Below are 19,849 nucleotides of genomic sequence, written 5' to 3'. Positions count from 1 at the left end.
CCTGGAGAAATGACAGCCTGGCAGGGTTGGCATCTCTTGGTGCCTATAGCCTTGATCACAGCGAGTGCTTGGACCGAGCCCCTTCATTTCCTTCTCGTAAAACCCTCAAAGGACCCACACTGAGATGGACGAAAAGAGGCAGCAAAAGGGAAGCAGTTGTTCTCCGAAGGAAGGAGTAGAGGGGTGTTGCTAACACTGCGATTCCTCAGAGCAACATGTCCTGATGCAGCCTGCCATGCCAAGAGAGGCACAGAGCCATGCGCGACACCTCCAAATGCTCTGTTAAGCTTTCCCCGTGCTTTCCTTCAAAAAATAGGAAAAGGCAGGGGAGAGGGCAGAGACCCCAACGAAGGCTGGGGAGGTGTTTTGGGGGGGCGGCAGGGGGAGCCCCATCATTTCTTTCTACTTGCCGTGATAACCTAAATGAACAGTTTTGAGATTTCATAACGCTAGCCACTTCCTAATTAGGACAAGCTTAAAAAGGACCACTTGGCATCCTTGTTGGTGAGAGCCATGTGCTACCTGCAGCAGGCCAACTCCAAAATGAAACTGATTTTTCTCTTACCTACATTCTGCATTCAAGCAGCTGCTCCTAACAGGTGCTTGCTCTCTTCCTAGCAGATGGCGACAAAAAAATGGGTTTGTTGGCAGGTTTTGCCACAAAGCAGCCTTCTTATCACACATATTGATGTGTATACAAACATACACGCGCGCTATCAGGCTTTCAGTTTAAAAAGTAATTCTCCTTCTGATATAAGGTCAGTCACGTGGGGTCTTAGCGAGAGTGGTATGTACGTCTCTCTCTTGCATCCTGGGTCTAAAGGCATTTGTGACTTAGCTGCCGCATCAAAACCCTGGCACACGTTTGCCCATTAGTTCGACTCCTCTGCTGTATCTAAAAGGCCATGTGGTAGGAGGACTATGTAATGTAGACTGCTTACCTCTGTATTTATCAGTGCATCTTTAATAGCTTGTACTAGCTTAAACAGCAAGGAACTAGAAAGCCAGCAGGTTTTAGATGGGGACTACCCTGCTGGTTTTCTCCTTGCCATTGTTTAGGGTAATATAATAGAAATGCAGAAAACAAATGAGCTCCCTTCTTAAATAAAACAACCAACTGAAAATTTGCAGTGGAGGAGAGACATAGCAATGCATTGGAACAAAGAAATATAACTGCAGCATTTTATCACTGGGAAACGCGCGCAGGGCTCTGAGTGCCGAAATGTGTTCAAAGCCGCCTTGGGGAAGTACGCGGGGAGATCATTTGTTCTGTATTCATCACCCGAAGAGAGACAGCTGTCAAACAAATCCTTGTATCCCGTTGTTCTTGGCCTGTTAACTCTGCTTCCACCTCCCAGATTTTGCCTGGTGAGGGCTGTAAATTCGACAAAATGGTGCAAAGCAACGCCAGATCCAGAGGACTACAGCATCGCCCAAAAGACCTTTCCCACTTCTGTTACTTGTCGTGCAAGTAGCACCAGGAAGACCCCTCCTCGCTCTGTTTTGCTGTTTGTTCATTTCAAACAAACAGCCTGAGCCAAGACAACCAGATGAGGGTGACATCTGGCTATCAAACCTCTGCCAAGTCACTGCTGCTCTGTAGCTGGCAGGAGGACGACGTGCGGCAAATGCCAGGTTCTCACTGAAATGTAAAGTGCATTCCCTGCATTTTCTTTGCTTCCTATCCAGCCACAATCAGTTCGGTATTTTGTTTTACTAATGGCCAAATTCAAATCTCCTTTCCAGCCGCAAAAATCCATTTCGTCGATGCTAGGAGGCTTATACGACGGGTGGAATTTGACCCTGAAGTCCAAGGCGTTCTCGTATTTTCTAAGCTTACTGACAAATTAACTTGTTGACTGCGAATCTCGTTCAAACATCCAGCCCCTCCTGTGGGGTCTGTTTGTGGGGAGGATTGCTAATCACATGTGTGAGAGGAGCTTGTGTCTCTTCCAGGAAGAAGTAGGTAGAGCTTGGGGCAGGTGGATGAGGTAAAGAAGTTCTGGAGGTCTCTTTCATTGCTATTTTTCTGTAAACCTAAGGTGAACCTATTTAATAAGAAATCATTATAGCTCATGAAAAAAAAAAGCACTGTATGTTGCAAAAGAAATCTGTTGCTAATTAAAGGTACGAGGAGTTAGAAGATAGCTCGCTAGGCCCCCTGTAATACGTTGCTTTCTGTTGTGCTCAGAAGCGGTTTGATCACAGCTACACGAGGGGAGCTCATTCAGCGATGGTGCGTGAAGGAGCTGAAGCTCTAGGATTTGCCTTGTTTCCTTACGAAGGATTTCTGTTTTCACCCCTCCTTGCACGCTGCTGAACTCTCAGCATTTTCGGCGGCTGGCAAAGGGCATGAAAGAAATAACTACGCTGCTTTTGCAGCTGAAGTTCTGGCCAAGTGCATTTTTTTCTCTCTTCTGGTAAAATAGTTTTGCTGCAGGCACAAGCAACCAGTTTTCAAAACTGTAGAAGGAAAGTAATTGTATTAAATAGATACGCGCGGAGCTTGGGCGGTTTTAGTGAACTTGCTTTGCAAAGGGCACAGGTCATATTTCTGCTTTTCTAGTTAGCATCCAAAGCACGATTTCTTTGCCACACATTTGCAAGCTTCAGGAGTATCACTGTGCTTTTGGTCTGTGGGCTTGTAAGCAGAAGCCATCTGCTTTCGAGGACACTCATGCAAGAAGTGGATATTAGAAGCTTGAAGAATAACTCAAATCTTTTTAGGTTGTCTTTGGTGAACCAGCTTGCGATGAAAAGGAAGACTGATTTCCACAGTTCATACCAAAACCTTCACCAGAAAGTCCCTAGATGGGTAGAGATTAGAGAAATTGGATTAACTGTGTCTTATTTTGTCATGTGCAGCGGTGCTAGTAACTCACCAGCAGTTTAATCTTCCTAGATCGCTTTTGTGGAGCTCATTCCAGAGGAGCGTATGTTTGGATATAGCCCTAGCAGTGTGATGCAGTGAGTGACTCTGGATTTAGTAGATCACCAGCTTCTGTTTGACCCCAGCTGTGCCCATTTCCCTTTAGTGCTTTATCAGTTTGGTCTGTTCTGGGACGTGGGCTACCTCCCTGGGGTTTAATTCTGTTGCCTGATGAACAAGCGTCACGGTGACGTTCGTGATGTCCTGGAGAGGCATCTTCTGGCCTTTCGATGCCGCTCCAGTGGGATGGGGGTTCCCACCAGTCAGACTTTTACCAGATTTGCCGACCTCCTGAGCATGTTTCTGGTACCCTGAGCTGCCTTGCGTACACAGAGTCCGCTGCAATTCAGAGTGTGTAGCTGACAGCGTTCCCCTGCCTTCCGCTCTGAGATCGGTTGGTTTCAGCACCAAATAAGCAAAACCAAACCGATCTGTATGGAAATTCTCAGGACTGTACATGCTTATTCAAAAGGTGTTTTCATCTGCCGACTCCAGTGTAGATCTCACATACAGCAAATTCAAACCATAACTTTTTTTTTTAACTTTATCAAAAGTTACCTTCTATCTATGTAATAGGAATAAGTTACAATATTTTGAATTAAAATCAAATTTTGTCGAAGATTTGTCAAATACAGGGGGATCTTTGCATCGAAAGGTATGTAGAGATACCACAACTATCCTGAATCATGTTTGATGCTGTGTAACTGCTCAACGTGAAATATTATTCTGAATATCTAACTGCATCTATGTGTCTTTAGATTCTGTCCTTATCAATGATCGTAATGCATCCTCCTGTAAAATAATCAGTTAACTTGTGGAACTGTCATGGCAGTATGGTTTATTCATGACTGCACAAAAAAAATAAATTGCTTGATATTATCCCTGTACTTGAGAGCAAAACTTTTTTTCCAGAAAAGATAACAAATAGCTAATTCATGTTTCCAAAAGCACGTGTACTATTATCGTCAGTAAGAAGCTTAACCAACCTGAAAGCAAATGCTAAACGATCCAGATCTTAGTCTTATTAAGCCTGTGTGTTTTCTACCACTTAAAAGCCTATCAAAAACCTAAAGATCTGGTTAAATGAGATTTTCTGGAAGGCAAGCTTTAAAGTTTACCTCCTTCTCTTTTTAAACGAGAAGGCAATGCCTCTATTTACATGCTGTTTCTGGAACTCAAATGGAGCGAGTACATCACTGCTGCAGTGTTTCATGGAACATCCTTTGTTTATTCACACTGTGCCACTTTTAAACTTCAGATGTAAACAACAAAGGCTTCTTTGTATTTCACACTATCTCATACTCACTACCTTCTGAAGTCCAAAGCCAAAACACTGTGGAATTTTACCCTCCTCACACTTTCTTCTGCTTGTCGGATGTGTTCTTCCAGCCTTTTCTATTTATAGTAGCTGGAAAACTACTTCTCCTCTGATTAAAACATGCTCTGTTCATTTTCTCTTGACTTTTCAGTCCTTGGCATGGGCTAAAATTATATTCCCTGCTAACCATTTCAAATATAATTTTAGTAATAATTATGCATGTATTCGATAACAGAAACAATTTGTCATGCTGAAGGATCCAAATTGCTTTAAAGTGGTTGACCTGTCTGTGATCTGCTACACAGATGAAAATCCAGAAAATATTCCACCAAACTCAGTTGGTCAGACAGAAAGGTCAGAAAGACCCAGGCTGGAAATGCAGCAGCTGGCTGGCAGCACACATTTTAGCGCAGAAGGGTACGGTTTCCATTTCAAACCAGAGTGGGAATTTTAGTTGGAAATTCTCACAAAACTTTAGCTGCACTGATCCTTGAGATCTGCTGCTGAGAAATCCCGCCTGCCTTTTTCACCGTGGGGAAGGACCTCATTTTATGTTTCATTTAACATGCAGTGGATCAGACTGTGTGTGGTGTCCGCATCAATCTCGTGTCAGATCCATCTCCTTCCTGCTTGCTGATGCCTGGGGATGTAGCCAAGCATTTTGCTCCTCTTCTCCCATTCTGTGCTTATCTCTGTGGGAAAGGCAAGGACGGGCTACCCAGGCAGATTTAGACACTTCTGGGCTGTGTTGCCTACAGTCCTGTCCTATACGCATAGTATAAATGAAACATTTTCAAGAAAACCAGAGTAGCATGTTGTTGGTTTTTTCCTTTCCCAGGGACAACTAGAACCTTTTGTCATCCCATCCTCTTAATCTGCATTTGAGCACAAGAGATCTCTGGTGAGACCATCCATCGAATGCTGGGCTCAGGTTTGGGCCCCTCGGGACAAGAAGGGCCTTGAGGGGCTGGAGCGTGTCCAGAGAAGGGCAGCGGGGCTGGGGCAGGGTCTGGAGCACAAGTGTGCTGGGGGGCGGCTGAGGGGGCTGGGGGGGTTTAGCCTGGAGAAGAGGGGGCTGAGGGGAGCCCTTCTCACTCTCTGCAGCTGCCTGAGAGGGGCTGGAGTGAGGGGGGGGCTGGTCTCTGCTCCCAAGTCACCAGGGACAGGACGAGAGGAACCGGCCCCAGGCTGCGTCAGGGGAGGTTTAGATTGGATATTAAGGAAAATTTCTTCACTGAAAGTGTTGTCAGGCCCTGGCACAGGCTGCCCAGAGAGGTGGGGGAGTCCCCATCCCTGGGGGTATTTAAAAGACACGTAGACGTGGTGATTTGGAACATGGTTTAGTGGTGGGTTTATGGTTGGACTCTGATCTTAGGGGTCTTTTCCAACCCACATGATTCTAAGATACTATGATTCTGTTTGGGTAGAACCTTTATTGTACAGCATAACAAATAATTTTGCTCTAAATTGCTAGGAGTGTTAGGTCCATGTTAGACCCCTCTGAGATCTTTCCATATATAAGAAACCAACAATATAAGCTCAAAATACTTTAATGGTGACAGCAGCTAGTTTAGTTGGTGAGTCTAGTGATAGGCATTCAAGGTGAGTCGTTCTCCACTTTAGTCTCCTCCTTGGCTGTGTGAAAGCTCGGTTGAACGAACAATATTGACAAAACCCCCTTGACCTCCATACAGCCAGAGTTTCCCTTGCGTTCTCAGCTGACCTAGGAGCTGGGAGGCATACCGTATGACAGCTTTCTTCATATTTCTGTTAACTGTGGCAACCGGAGCCTGCGACTTTGGTCAGGCTCCTCGTTGTGCCAAGTGGTGCGCATATGGCCATCGTAAGAAACAGTGTGTGCCCTGCAGAGCTGGAGTAAAAAAGAAAGATGAGGAGCCCTAGTGCCGTTTTAAAGTATGAGAAACAGAAACAGCAGGAGAGATTGGGAGCTGAAAGTCACCAGGACAGTCAGAGGCGAGCCGGGTGATAGTCCTGCTGCTCAGGAAAGTAGGCTCAGGGCTTTCACCACAAACAACTCTGTCTTCTAAAGAGGGCGGAGAGCACAGTGCAAATCATCTCCCAGCGTTTTCGGGATGAGGTGGTTTAGCACTACACACTAATAGCCATGAGAGGCTGAATAGAAAAACAGCTTGTTATTAGAGGCAATGTAACTGGCAGAGATGACAGGTTGCCCAGTGATTTTTATCATAAAGATCTTCTCTCTGGTATTCCAGTATACCAATTTTTATGATTTCCCAAGTAAATATTTGTGCTTGGTCTCTGTCTGAAGGTTTTTCCCTCTGGTCACAGAAGAAGTAATTTCTGGATTTTTTTCAGGATGAGTTTAGGAAATGATAGATTGTTTACTCCTCTTAAAAATTCATATGTTTTCCTGAGAAACTGACATGCTTACATATTGTGGAAGAAATACTTGATATAAATCCAGTGTTGACTCCAGTGAGAAAAATGAAATGATGGTAGTGGTAGAGCTGAACTGAGCCCTTTACCTTAAATATGTGACCATTTTAACTTCTCCATTGCAACTCCCCTGAATGAAAACTAATGGCAATGACTTCCACTTATTGCAAAGGACACATACACGTGGGAACACCTTGCATCACACAGGCGGGTCCGCACTTTGCAACGAAACACGGTTCAGAGATAATTGAGCTAATGGAAGTGGTAAAGTCTTGTCAACAGAATATTTAAGTGTGGAGTGTTTTCTTCTGCTCACAGACAGCATGGATTTACCTGATCTTATCATTACACTGCTTTTGGAACCAAGTTGGCTTCTCAGGATCGTTCAGGACTGCACCATGTGGAGATACCAGTTCTGGTCTGCAGTGGCTTGGAAGATCCTGCGCTGGTTGTTATTGGGGGCCCCATCTCAGTTTGGACCCGGTCATTTTTCACTTCAGGAATATGAGAGTAATGGATGAGTGATTAGTGAAGAACAGTCTGCTGTTTCAAACCACGGAATAGATTTTAGCTTTAGATCACTGAAAGTCAGAACAGGGCATATCTTTTCTTAGCCATCATAAATTATCCATGCAGGATGTACAGTAAAAGGCTGTTTGGCTGCGTTAAAATTGGCTAGACAAACAGAATTTCCATCTCTCTCAATGGCTCCTTCAACACCTAATTAGTTCCCAGACGCTAGTTGAGCAAGATGTCTTTTATCTTTGCTAATGTTATCTTCCTATACCTCCTAAATGCCCCCTGGTGCCATTCTTCACTTTCATCTTTTTTCCCTCAAGAGAAGGCAGGATGGGTGTTCAGGAAGCTCTGTGCTGAAGGTCAAGCTTGTAAAGACTGTGGGTCAAGTTGATCCTGTTATACCAGTCAGTATCTGGAGCGAAAGCTTTGAATCCAGAATTAGACTGATATGATGGAGAGCAGGATAGAACTTCCTTTCTATGCATGTTCATAGGATCAGTATCCATCAGCAAAAAAAAAATAGAATTGCAGATTTTATTTCGCTGTCAGTTCCATTTAATACGATTTAGGACAAATTCAATTTTCGTCTTTTCCCATTGCTAGAAGGTGCAAAGAAGTCTGTATAAATTTGCCACTTCAGCTGGCATAGCTGATTATCGTGGGCAACGAGGAAGTACACTCAGATGTAAAATAGTAGGAAATATCAGACTAACTGCACTCCTGATCCTTCCTAGACCCTCTGAGCATAACCACTTGGAGCCTCAGATACGTTAACAACCAGGCTATCGGCCAAATGTGATTTACCTTGGCAGGTCTGATTTATATCCAAGCCCAGCAATTCTTTCCCCTCTGGCAGGAATGAGTGACCAAGCAGCCTCCTTCAAGCTAAGTATTTAAGAGAGGGAGAAGTATTTCAAGGAAAGCAGATCTTCAAACCAAGGGAACAGACTATATATATACATGCAGCTTTCTCCTAAGGCTCATGAAGCTGTGTCTCTAGCTCGGTTCAGTTTACTCAGTTCAGATGACGTCCTCTGTTGTGTTTTCAGGTTTTGTCAATAGGCAAAATCTTTGACAAAGTCAGTTTTGCAGTTTTATAGATTAGAATCAAGAGTCTTCAGCTTAGCACACTGCACCACCATCTTTTAAGTTTCTATTGTATTTCCTTCTTATCTGCGTAATCCCTGTGCTGCACTGGAAGAATACACTCATATAAACAATTCCAGCAGGCCCATGTAACAGCATTTCTCCTCTTTGACCAGGCCATGTGTAGTCCCTACAGGACGTTTATGTCTTCAGATCTATAATGTAGTCACATGGCAGGTTGTTTTCTATGACAGCAAGGACCAAAGCAAGCTGTAAAGCCAACGGGTTTCACCATTTCTGCTCCTAGATCCATATCCCCACACTATAAAGGATGCAGAATTTATGCCAATGTAATTTGATCACTCCTGGTTTCGATCCTGCCCGATTTGCGAGAGGCATGTTGCAAAGTGAGTTCGGAGACTAGATAGCCTCCCTACATGGATATTAATAATATTTGGAAATTATATAGCACTCCAAAACCCTGTGCAAGCATTAGCTAATTATGTAGCACTCCAAGTACCTGTGCAAAACATTAGCTAATCAATTCTTGCAGCATCTATCAAATATATCAAAAGCATTCAGTCCATGGTGAGGAGAGGTAAATGGAAAGAGGAGAATGTGGATATCTGCTCCCAGTCCATGCTGCTGCCCAGTGTGGTAGCTGGGGTTAGACTTCAACACTTGCCAGTCACTGGTCCCACATTTTCCTTGGCAGGATCATTCTTCCCGGCTGGCTCATGGTGGATAAACACATGATTTCCAAAAGGAGGTCACCTACATGGATGTGAATGCAGGTTTTACCAACTAGACATGATTTCAGCTCATTCCAGGGCTTTGTAGAGGTCACTGGCATAAATGAAAATGATAAAGCCGATGTTAGTAAGTGACATAGAGAAGACTGGGTCCAGCACAGCAAACTGAATTTTAATATTCATAGAAGCATAGAATAACAATTGAGTGTTTACTAGTGAGGTGCTCCAGCCAACTGAAGGAAGCGCAAAGGAAGCTATTTAGAAATAATGTATAATTGAGATGTTATACTGCAGAGCAGGCTGTCTTGCGTAAAATGAGAGGTGTATCTACATGAGAATTGGTGTGCCCAGGTGGCCAAGGAGGCCACCAGCCCCCGGGCTTGTGTCAGCACTGGTGTGGCCAGCAGGAGCCGGGCAGGGATGGGGCCCCTGTGCCTGGCCCTGGGGAGGCCCCACCTCGAATGCTGGGCTCAGGTTTGGGCCCCTCGGGACAAGAAGGGCCTGGAGGGGCTGGAGCGTGTCCAGAGAAGGGCAGCGGGGCTGGGGCAGGGTCTGGAGCACAAGTGTGCTGGGGGGCGGCTGAGGGGGCTGGGGGGGTTTAGCCTGGAGAAGGGGAGGCTGAGGGGAGCCCTTCTCGCTCTCTGCAGCTGCCTGAGAGGGGCTGGAGTGAGGGGGGGGTCAGCCTCTGCTCCCAAGTCACCAGGGTCAGGACGAGAGGAACCGGCCCCAGGCTGCGTCAGGGGAGGTTTAGATTGGATATTAGGAAAAAATTTCTTCACTGAAAGGGTTGTCAAGCTCTGGAACTGCTTGACATCCCTGGAGGTATTTAAAAGACACATAGACGTGGTGCTTGGGAACATGGTTTAGTGGTGGTCTTGGCAGTGTTAGGTTTATGGTTGGACTCTGATCTTAAGGGTCTTTTCCAACCTAAGTGATTCTATGGTTCTATAAAATATTCTTTCCTGATTTCACATTATTAAGGCCTCATGCTTCTCATTGTATTAGTTTCTCTGGAGCAGAGTAGGATCCTCAATATAAGCACACATGTATTGCTGAATCTCTGCTCCCAAGCCAGCCAGCAACTTATCCACAAACTAGGCAAAGCCAGTTAATTTGTTTTCCAGTTAAAATATCACAGTAATCAAGTACCTAGGAGGTTCGCATACTCCCATCCTACAGAAGACTGAGTCCATCTAACTAATTCCTGCAGGCCTTCTCCTAAAACAGTGAAGCTTCTTTAACAATTAGTGCTTTTGGAAGCAGAGCTGAATTTCAGTGTTGCCACTGATAGTTTGAAATTCTGAGTAGCCAATATAATAAAGAAGTAGCCTTTTAGTAGAGCTTGTAAGTAGGCACTCCCTGCTGGAGCGCTCAGCACTGTGAGGTTACCTGCCTTACAGTTTTACATCAGGGGTGAATGATGATGCAGAAACACAAGCTGTCCCAGGCATCAAGATACTCTGCAGTATTTTCAACATCAGTGATTTCAGAGGGGCCATTAGAAATACAGTAGTTTCGCCTACCTTGCTGAGACACGAGACAAACTGCATATTACAGCGGCCCCAGTACAAGCACTGAGCTTGCTTTGAAGTGTGTATTGCATCAAACACAGGATGATGCTATTTTTATTAAAAGCCACAAAATGCTTGACACCAATTAATACTCTGATGCTTTACTAATGCCTCGGCTCAGAAAATTAAATGGTTTCATTTAACAAAGCCAATTTTAAGGCTTTTTTTGTTTTGTCAAATTTATAAGTGGGTTCAGCCCTTTCTCTAAATTTCCCTGAACCATGCATTTTCGGCACAACATATCAAAGTGTCGGTGGCTTCCAGTCTGTTCCTTCAAGTATTTGGAGGTACAAGGGAATCATGCTTTCCTGGCACAGTTCATTCCAAAGTCTTAAGGCACTTTACAAGTATTAGCTACTTCCATCTGAATATAAACAAGGAGCCAAACACCTTGAATGTGTTGTTGCCATGCTGTAATGTCAAATGATTAAATATTTTGACATACTTTGGCTCAATATAATCAGCTGGCTACAAAAAGCTGAAGCAGCAATTACTGTCAGTTCAGAGGGCAGTAGCAAATCAAAGTGCAGAAGTATCGCGGGCTAAATACGGTTGCTTGGGAGTGAGTGAAGAACAACCTGCTGTGGTTACACTGGTTTGGTTTATTCCTTGGCAGTCTACCATAGACTCCCCTGTGGAGGACAGCATTTCATATCACCAGCGTAACTGAACTGAATTGCTGCCAGTGGAGCAAACCGATTTCGCTAGCGTGCGGGCTCTGCTGTGGCCCAGTGACCCAGTGCATGGCCTTCAAGTTAAAAAACGAAAACATCTGTGAGATGATACCATCTCACTAAATGACTAGGACACCCCTTAAAATCTTTCTAACTGCATCTGCGGGCCATGGGATCCTCTCACTACAGTGGAGATGGGACTGGTAGCACTGGGTTAAGTGGCAGACAGTTGGATAACCAACTGGTATAGTTCAAATGGAAAAGAAACAGGGTTTGATTTGATGCAATCCACTGTGGTTCCACGCCTGTGTGTCCACAATTGTGTCTGTACTGGCAGTGATGTTTGTGCCAGTTCATAGAGTCACAGAATCACTGAATGCCCTGAGCTGGAAGGGACCCACAAGGACCATCGAGTGTCCCTGCACAGGACACCCCAAATTCACACCATGTTTCTGAGGGCCTTGGCCAAGTGCTGCTTGAATATCTCCAGGCTGGTGCCGTGATGCCTCCCTGGGGAGCCTGTGCCAGGGCTCCACCACCCTCTGGGGGAAGGACCTTCCCCTAATGCCCAGCCTCACCCTCCCCTGGCACATCTCCCTGCCGTTCCCTCGGGGCCTGGCGTTGGTCACCAGAGAGCAGAGACCAGCCCTGCCCCTCCTCCTGCCCTCGGGAGGGAGCTGCAGAGCGCCATGAGGCTGCCCTCGGCCTCCTCTGCTCCAGGCTGAACAACCCAAGGGACTGGTCCTGCACAGGTAGCATTCACATGTATAGCACTGGCTATTTAATGGTCCAATATCTGCTGTGCAAGTGCTCCAGACAGTGCCTTGGTGCAGACCTCCAGTCTTGGTGCCACCAGGAGGAAAATTGCTTCTTGCCAGTATGTGCTGCACAAGTCCAAATATAGATGTAAATCTGCATCCAGAATAACTGCTCCAGTTCACTAATTCACTAATATACTTTCCTTAGGATAGCTGAGGGTTTTAGGAATCAGTTCTGGAGAAAAAGCATCTCCAAAGCTTGAGCTGTCCATGAAGGACTTGACACAGGTAATACCATAGCAGAAAGCTACATAATTCCTTGTGTCAGTGTTCACAGCTGAGGAATTTGGGGGTTTCCCACACCAGATCATGGTTACAGTTTCGAGGAGCTGTCTCAAGTTCGAGCTACAGCAAAAGAGGTTCAGAGCAAATCACTGAAATGAAGAGTGGCAGGTCAGTACAACCAGGTGGTGGTTGGCTTCGGGTATGAAAAGAACTTAAACTGGAAATCGCTCGCGTACTAGCATCATGGGTAATCTGTGATTTAAACTGGCCCTGCTACTGAAGGCAGGAAAAGTGGGCTGCTTCTGTGCTTGAGGTATCTCCAAGATGATCCAGCAGAATTATAGACAAGTTAGGTCTGATGTTTTAGGCTGCATATTGCTTGAGTTATCAGAAGTTAACAAACACACATAGAATACAGCATTTCAGTGAAGAGTTGATGTGACTTTAGCAGAGGAAACTCGTGTCTTGCACATAGAATAGAGGTTTTTGAAGAGACCAGGCGCATAAAAGGGAGCCAGGCACTGCGGAATAAGAGGAAAGTTTCTCTTCTGAATGAATAACAGGTTATAGATAGGAAATAAAAGATACAAATAACTGGGCAGTTTTTGCAGTGAAGGAAGATTACCAATTACCTGTCTTGGGAACCTGTGCAGTTCAATACACTCATAACAGGGCTGTAAAGGGAGACAGATGACAGTGACGTGCTAAAATCTGCTGATGGTATAGAGCCATTCCAGGTAAGCAAAAGTAGACGTGACTACAAAAAGTTGTAGAAGAATCTGACAATATCAAATGTCTGGGCAATAAAATAGCTGCTGAAATTCTACATAGATAAAAGTCAAGTGCAGACACAATGATAGGGTTTAAATTAGCCCGCGAAAGAGGTCCTGGCGTCATTGCAGATGGTTCTTTGAAAAACGTCTGCTCAGTGCTCAGCAGAGGTCAGAAAGGCAAGTGGAATGCTAATAATTGCTGGGAAAGAGATGGAGAGTAGAAGAGAAAACGTAAGTACACCACTGAATAAATCCGTGGTGATCTTGAATAGGGTGCAATTCCAGTCACCCCATCTCAATGCAGCAGCAAAATAGAACTAGAAAAGATGCAGAAAAGGGCGAGAAGGCTGACCTGAGAAGTGGGGAGTCTAAGCCTGTGAAGCTTGCTGAAGAAAGGAATGAGCAGGATTAAGGCAGAGGTGTAACATCAAGATCACCGTGAGAGGGTGAATAAGGAATTTGTTTCTGTAGCAGAGGAGGTAATGACATGGTCAAGCAAGCAGTTTAAAGGAAATAGGAAAAAACTTTCACAGGCTATAATAAATTAGGAAACTCATCAAACACAAAATCTTTTACATGCTGAAAATACAGGTTGTTTTAAAAAGTAGTAGTGTTGAGGTTCCCAGAGCTGGCTCCAACATGCTCCTGCTCCAGCACCTGTCCCAGTGTACCGAGGTGGCTGTGTCCCCTCTGCCCTCTACAGCTGGGTGAGATTTGGGTTCTGGTTCGGTTTGGCCTCTAGCCAGTAGAACCTGCCAGGATTTTGGGGCTGGTTTATAATCAGTTAAAGGATAACTGTGATCCTTCAGCGCGATCTCTCCCATGACATAAGCGACCGTAGTCCCTTGAATGACTTAATGAATTAATTCTCTTTGAATTGCAGTGGAATATTGGAGGGGAAAAGATCCAGTAATACCTTAAAAAAAATTTCTGCACTGAGCAAAAGGTCCCAAGGGTTAATTACACTCTCCTTAATTTGGTCCTTCCCATTTCTACGCACAAAGGCTGCAGTAGCCCTCTTGGCTGCAGCATGGTAATGGGAGGTCACGTCGGATGGCTCAGGAATTTTGACAGCAAGGACTAAAAAGTCTGCTAGAACAGGATTATCATCAAATTATATCTGCCAGGGCGGCAGGAAATCAATCAAGAGTGGGCTGATTTACACCTGCCGGAGCCAGAACATCATGAACTTCATCATCTTTCCCAGTGATGTTTTTATCTTTGCATCGACACAGTCAGTGCGAGGAAAATATTTTCCCATTGAAAATCAAAACATTCAAGGTAGTGTTTGGCAGAGTGTCGGACCCTGAGGTTCCCGCTGCTTCTGACAACAGCGCTGGTATCTTTTGCTAATGACCAAAGTGCAATATAATGAGTTGTCTTGGGCTTCTGCTTTATTCAGCGTGCAGTTTTTTAATAGACTGTTAGTAATTCTGAAAGGGAGGAATGATGTTTATGCCCTCTTGTGGTATGTTATTGAACAGAGTGGATTTTCTAACTGACAAAATTAGGCCAATGATGGAAAAGTCCCAGGTAAAGATCTGTAACGAATACTGTTTTGCACAGTAGAAAAATATCCACCCCTCCAGCAGCATCCTCATGACTCAGTTAAAGGGAGGAAGCCAATTTTACATACATTTACAGCAGCAAGTAAATGACTAATGCCCACGATGACAGAGTTTGTGCCGTCTTTCTGGAGTGAAGATAATTTTAAAAGTGCTTTTCTTTGCTAGGAAGGTTAGAAAGTAAGTGAAATACTGCTTTCTGAAAGCAGCTGTGTTGACACCTCTTTGTGTTAGTTGTTGACGACTTGTTGTGATACATACCTTCACATGTTTTTGTCTGCTTCGCTCACACGTCTGACGGGTAAATAATCTGATTCCCTTGGGACAAAGGCTGTCCCAAAGATGAGAAACACTGTTTGGTGATTTTACATGGGGAAATAATGCCAGATTCCTGTGAAATCAGGTTTGTTACCCCGCTGTGTTCAAATACAGTGAATTAACTAGTCGACAACTTCCTAACTGGCACTGAGAAATCAGATGGAGGGTTGGGAACCCAGGGGCTCCCCAGAGAGGTCAATCACAGATTTTGTATCAATCTTATTACTTCATTCCTGACTGAAAGCTGAATACAGCAAAACATATCCTCCGGGAAGTGAAATTACCAGAATAAATCAGGCCAATGCTCCACAAAGTCCAGCAGCAGATCTCTGACTGCTGTCATCACTTTGTTGTGCTGAGGCAGGATCTAGGAAACCCTGTTGTAGGAAATTCAAAGACTTTTTGGTCCCAAATAATCACCTATTATTTAGCTGTTAGGTAATGTTGTGAGGAAGCATTATTTCCGTTGCATGTCATGTTCCTCTCTGCCCAGCCACCAAGTATGTAGAAGGCTACTGTAAAGAGGGAGGGAATGATTTCCTTTCCACATCCATGATGAGTACAGCCACGATAGTGGGTTTAAATGAAAACAGCGGGTTTAACTGGGCTAGGCTTTAGGAAGAACTCTCTAACAGAACGGTAAATATTGGAATGGACTCCTTGAGGAAACTGGAGGATCTCCATCTCCGAGGATCTTTCAGGAACAGCTGAACAAATGTTTGTGGGGAGTGAGGCACTTTTCCTTCGTTGTATCATGATGAAAGAAGTTGGAGTCAGTGACTTACTACAGGTATACCAGCTCTGGATTTTTGTTCTGTGTGATGATTTCCTTTTAGTGATTTTATTTAATAGTACAATGAGAGAACACATATTTATTTGGTAATCTTAAATGCTAACCCTTCATTCTTACAGTTGATCTTATTGTCAAGACTGGCTGATAGCACTGCAATTCTATCTGCATCTGGTACTTTACAAGTATACATTGCAACAGTAGTCTGACACCAATTAAAGTGCTGATTAGGTTATCCTGGACTTCAGTGAGCACAAGTTATGTCCCCGCTGAGATGAGGATTGGCTCCAGAATGTTGGTGTTTACCAGTTTCCTTAGAAAAGGAAAATTCGGTAGGAAAAAATGTCATGGCAAATCATGTTAAAAAGAAATTTCCTCTGTCAGAAACCTTTCAGGAGTTTCAAATTCAGTTAAGGGATATCAGAAAGAAATTAAAGTCTAATTTAAAATCCCCACCCACATTCCTTCTTCTTTTTCTGCAAAGTGATTATTGCTCCTGGTCCATGTGTTGGCAAATCTTTCAGAAAGGAGCCCTAATTTTCTTTAAAAATACTTTTCTGGTCATGATGGAACTGTTCTTTTTGAAGACCAGCTTTGCAGCAACTCTGTTAAAAGAGCCCAAATGCTCTTATATCTCAGTGACATCAGTAGGGCTAAAATTTCACCCAGGAATTCTTCTTGGCATGAGGAAATTCGGGGCGGATAGCTCATGTCAAAGCAGAGGCACCTGACAGGTGAACTTCTTGGACAGGCAGCTGGCCAGGCTTGATCGAAGTGTGCTCCGCTGCCTTTCACATTTGTTTTCCTCTTTCACTGATGGCACCACATCCCTGCCTGGCATGGTTAATAAAGAGGAGAGAACAAATGTGTGGCCATAGCAAATTAAACAAATGAGCCATTGAAAGAGGAGGGTGCATTGCCTCTTCTCACCAACGCCTGCTTCGGTGCCCGCAATGTCTCCTAACAAAATAACCTGAGAGCAAGGATAAAGGGCTTTCAGGGATGTGCTCTGCCTGTGGTCCAAGCGCTGAGCGATGTTTGTGGCTCCTGCTGAGAGAAAACCTAATGTCATTCGTCAGCAGGGAAGCCAGCAAACCACTAATGGCTTTCCATCATGTTTCTTGACAGGTATTGACAGACGGCGGTTTTGGTCCCATCACAACAGAAATCCGGGAGGCTCCGGAGTTTTATTACGCCGAAGATTACCATCAGCAGTACCTCAGTAAGAACCCCGACGGATACTGTGGCCTCGGGGGAACAGGGCTTTCCTGCCCTATTGGGATCAAGAAATAACCTGTCTTTACTTCACCGCCTCCACTTTGGTTTAGGGAGTTTGAACACAGAGCGACAACCCTGATAGGTGTCATCGTATACCCACAGCATCAGTGCACAAAGATTTGGGAACCTGTTGGGGCGGCTTTCCGTCATCTGAGCAGTTGCCCATTCACCGATATTAAAAGCCAAAGTAGAGGCAGAAATTTTGCCTGTTGGAAAATGCAGCTTCTTGCTCTGTGCAGCTCACCGGGTGTCCTTGCAGTCTTGTAATCTGGAGAGAAAAGAAACTTCCACAGGTTTGGCTTAAAATGCTGTTAAAAGGATGAATTAGGGGGTGGTTACACCTGCTAACTGCTTTGCATAGCTAATGCCTTCAGACATGTTTATTTTCTTGGGTTAATTAATTCGCTTGTGTTATGAGAGCTTTGACTTCTGGAGGCTCTGGCTGGGCTCATCTTAACTACCACAACCCTGTAATTTGGTGTGTTTGAGAATGGTGAATTTATAAGATCAGTAACTCTCTCACAATTCCACTCTCACAGCAACATGTAATATCACCTATAGTGCCTATTTTCTGAAACAATTTTAGTAAGAAAAAAATAAAAATTGTAATGTGATACTTCTTTCTGATGATTCCAAAAAGTGTATAAACTCGAAAGGAAATCGATTTTGTTTCCTGCACTACAATAAATTACAAAAAAAAAAACAAAACAAGAAAAATGTTGTCTGTGATGTGTTCCATGGCTCTAAGTATATATTGGGGTAGATATTAAAAAAGTATCAAATATTATAGAAGGCTGCAGCCTGATAATTAAACACCAGGGCTTTTAAATCTGTATTATCGTGCATGACAGTACAGAGGAGTAAAATTCATATTGGCCACACCGTAACATAATTATTCCTGTGATTAATTATTTGTACTTCAGTAGCTTGTGGAGCCCCCACCAAGACCAGAGCTCGTTACGGCAGGTGCTGTGCAAACGTAATGTCAGGCGGGCTCTGCCCCGGTGCCTGTACAGTCACAATAGCAGGATGGCCAGAAAAAGCCAAAATAAATTCTTATTTTATTAATGGGCTTCTGAGAGCAGAGACTAACAGCTACAGCTAAATGACATAGGGGATGCAGGGGTTGTCCGACATGGATGTGGGATCCTGTGGGTGATATATATGCTATGGAGTGTTCTAGAACAGACAGCTTCAGTGGGGAGATGGGGATGGGTTTGTCCCAGCCATCCAGCTTGCTGCTCGCTATACTTCCCAGAGCAGTGGGAGGTGTGGGCTTGAGCCCCTCACGTGTTTCCTAGTTTGGAGGCTCTTAATCACTAAGTTTGAGGAACATGTGTCATTGCTTTGTCCTCTTGCAGATGTGCTTTCTTCAGGGAAAGCTTGTAGAAGCCCACCGTGATGTATCGAATGTGGGCAACAGAGCACATAAAGCCATTCTGAGGGCCAGGTGATGGGGACCCAGAGACACAAATCCACAGCATTTCCTTTTGGCTAGCTCTCCTCTCCATATCTTGGTTTGATGTTTCCTGCTCACCAGCTCAGGTGTTAGGCTCAGAAAGGCCCCAAACAGCTCCCTGAACATCCCCTGTAACTACCCAGCAGACCAGATCTTGTTCCAAGCTTGGAATGACTGAAAATGTGCATCAGATAGTCTTTGGGCTTGTAAGTCCACTGCTGAACTCCTGCCTGCTTTATCCAAAGATGGGCAGTAAGCCCATGACAGAGACATTAGCTCCCCATCTTCCCTTGCTCCTCAGCTGATGCTTATTCCCACCTCAAAAGCTAGAAGAAACATGTCCTTTTAGAAGATTTATACCTGGGGCAAGCTTGAGAGAAGCTAACTCGGGTAGGATTGCCATGTTAGGCTCTTTCTGGAGATGCCCCAAAATGTGCCCACATCACACTCAGAATTTCCAGTTGCTGTGGTAACTGATCGCCTGTCCTTAACATGTTGTGTGACTGGATTGTTCTAGTGCTCACTGTCAAGGAAACCAGCACTTTTGTCTAATTTCCTAGGCATGAGGTGACATAAAGCAAAGAAGAGAGGAAAATAAAGTCTTACTTTCTTCCTATGCATTTTTAACCTCTGCGTAATTTAGACTTCAGTGGGGTAACTCCTGATTTGCTCTAATGTACAAGGCAAAACATTTCATATGCTGAATCATTCAGGTGCTCGTAAAATGTTGCTTGCTTCCCTTCTGTCCTTTCCCCTCCCTCTCCTCCTACTCCACGCTACAGTTACTGTTTTGAAACGAGATGGGAAGTCTTTGGAGAAAGCACCGTTCTATCCTTAATATAGCCAGGCTCAAATCTGAGTTTTCTGAAGTCCTGTCCTGATGGAAATAATGTGTTGGTTTAGAAATCAGCATAGATGGGTCCATTGATGCTAAAATTGGCCCACACCAAAATATTATGCTGCCACAGAATTAATTATGGAGTTACTGTAGGGCAGAGTTTTGGCCTTGACCCCTTGCAGTTGCTGCTGAAGGTATAAGGAGTATCGGGGATATAATCAGTAAAGGTGAAATGCTAATGGTTCAGCCTCATGGATTAGTTTTTTAAACTGGATTTGGTCTTGTAAGCCACCCTTGCCCACAGGGAAGAAGGGAGAGGCTGCCTCAACATCTTTGATACTATACTTTTGATTTGGCACTGTTTGAAATTTACCCTACCACAGAGCTGCCTCTTTCTTCTGAGAACAAAGACACAGTCTAAACTAAGAAGAGAAAATTAATTTGGAGTTTCATAGGCTTCAGCACTTCTCAGAGATGAAGGCTGATGCAGGACGCAGGCATCTAAGGTCTTTGGAGAG

General features: G+C 44.4%; 1 protein-coding gene across 1 annotated transcript in view; it reads left to right on the top strand.

Annotated features, from left to right (window-relative positions):
- Nucleotides 1–17,751, top strand: part of MSRA (methionine sulfoxide reductase A) — a 301,026-nt gene extending 283,275 nt beyond the window's left edge. Inside the window, exon 6 of the mRNA XM_064448273.1 lies at nt 16,885–17,751. Within this exon, the coding sequence (XP_064304343.1) occupies nt 16,885–17,049 (165 nt within the window). The 3' untranslated portion in view covers nt 17,050–17,751. The remainder of the gene's footprint in view (nt 1–16,884) is intronic.
- The last annotated feature ends 2,098 nt before the right edge of the window (nt 17,752–19,849 follow it).

Source organism: Phalacrocorax carbo, chromosome 3 (assembly GCF_963921805.1).
Source record: "Phalacrocorax carbo chromosome 3, bPhaCar2.1, whole genome shotgun sequence".
Lineage (NCBI taxonomy): Eukaryota > Metazoa > Chordata > Aves > Suliformes > Phalacrocoracidae > Phalacrocorax > Phalacrocorax carbo.
Note: the sequence above shows the minus strand (reverse complement) of the source record. Positions and strands in the feature narration are given on the sequence as shown.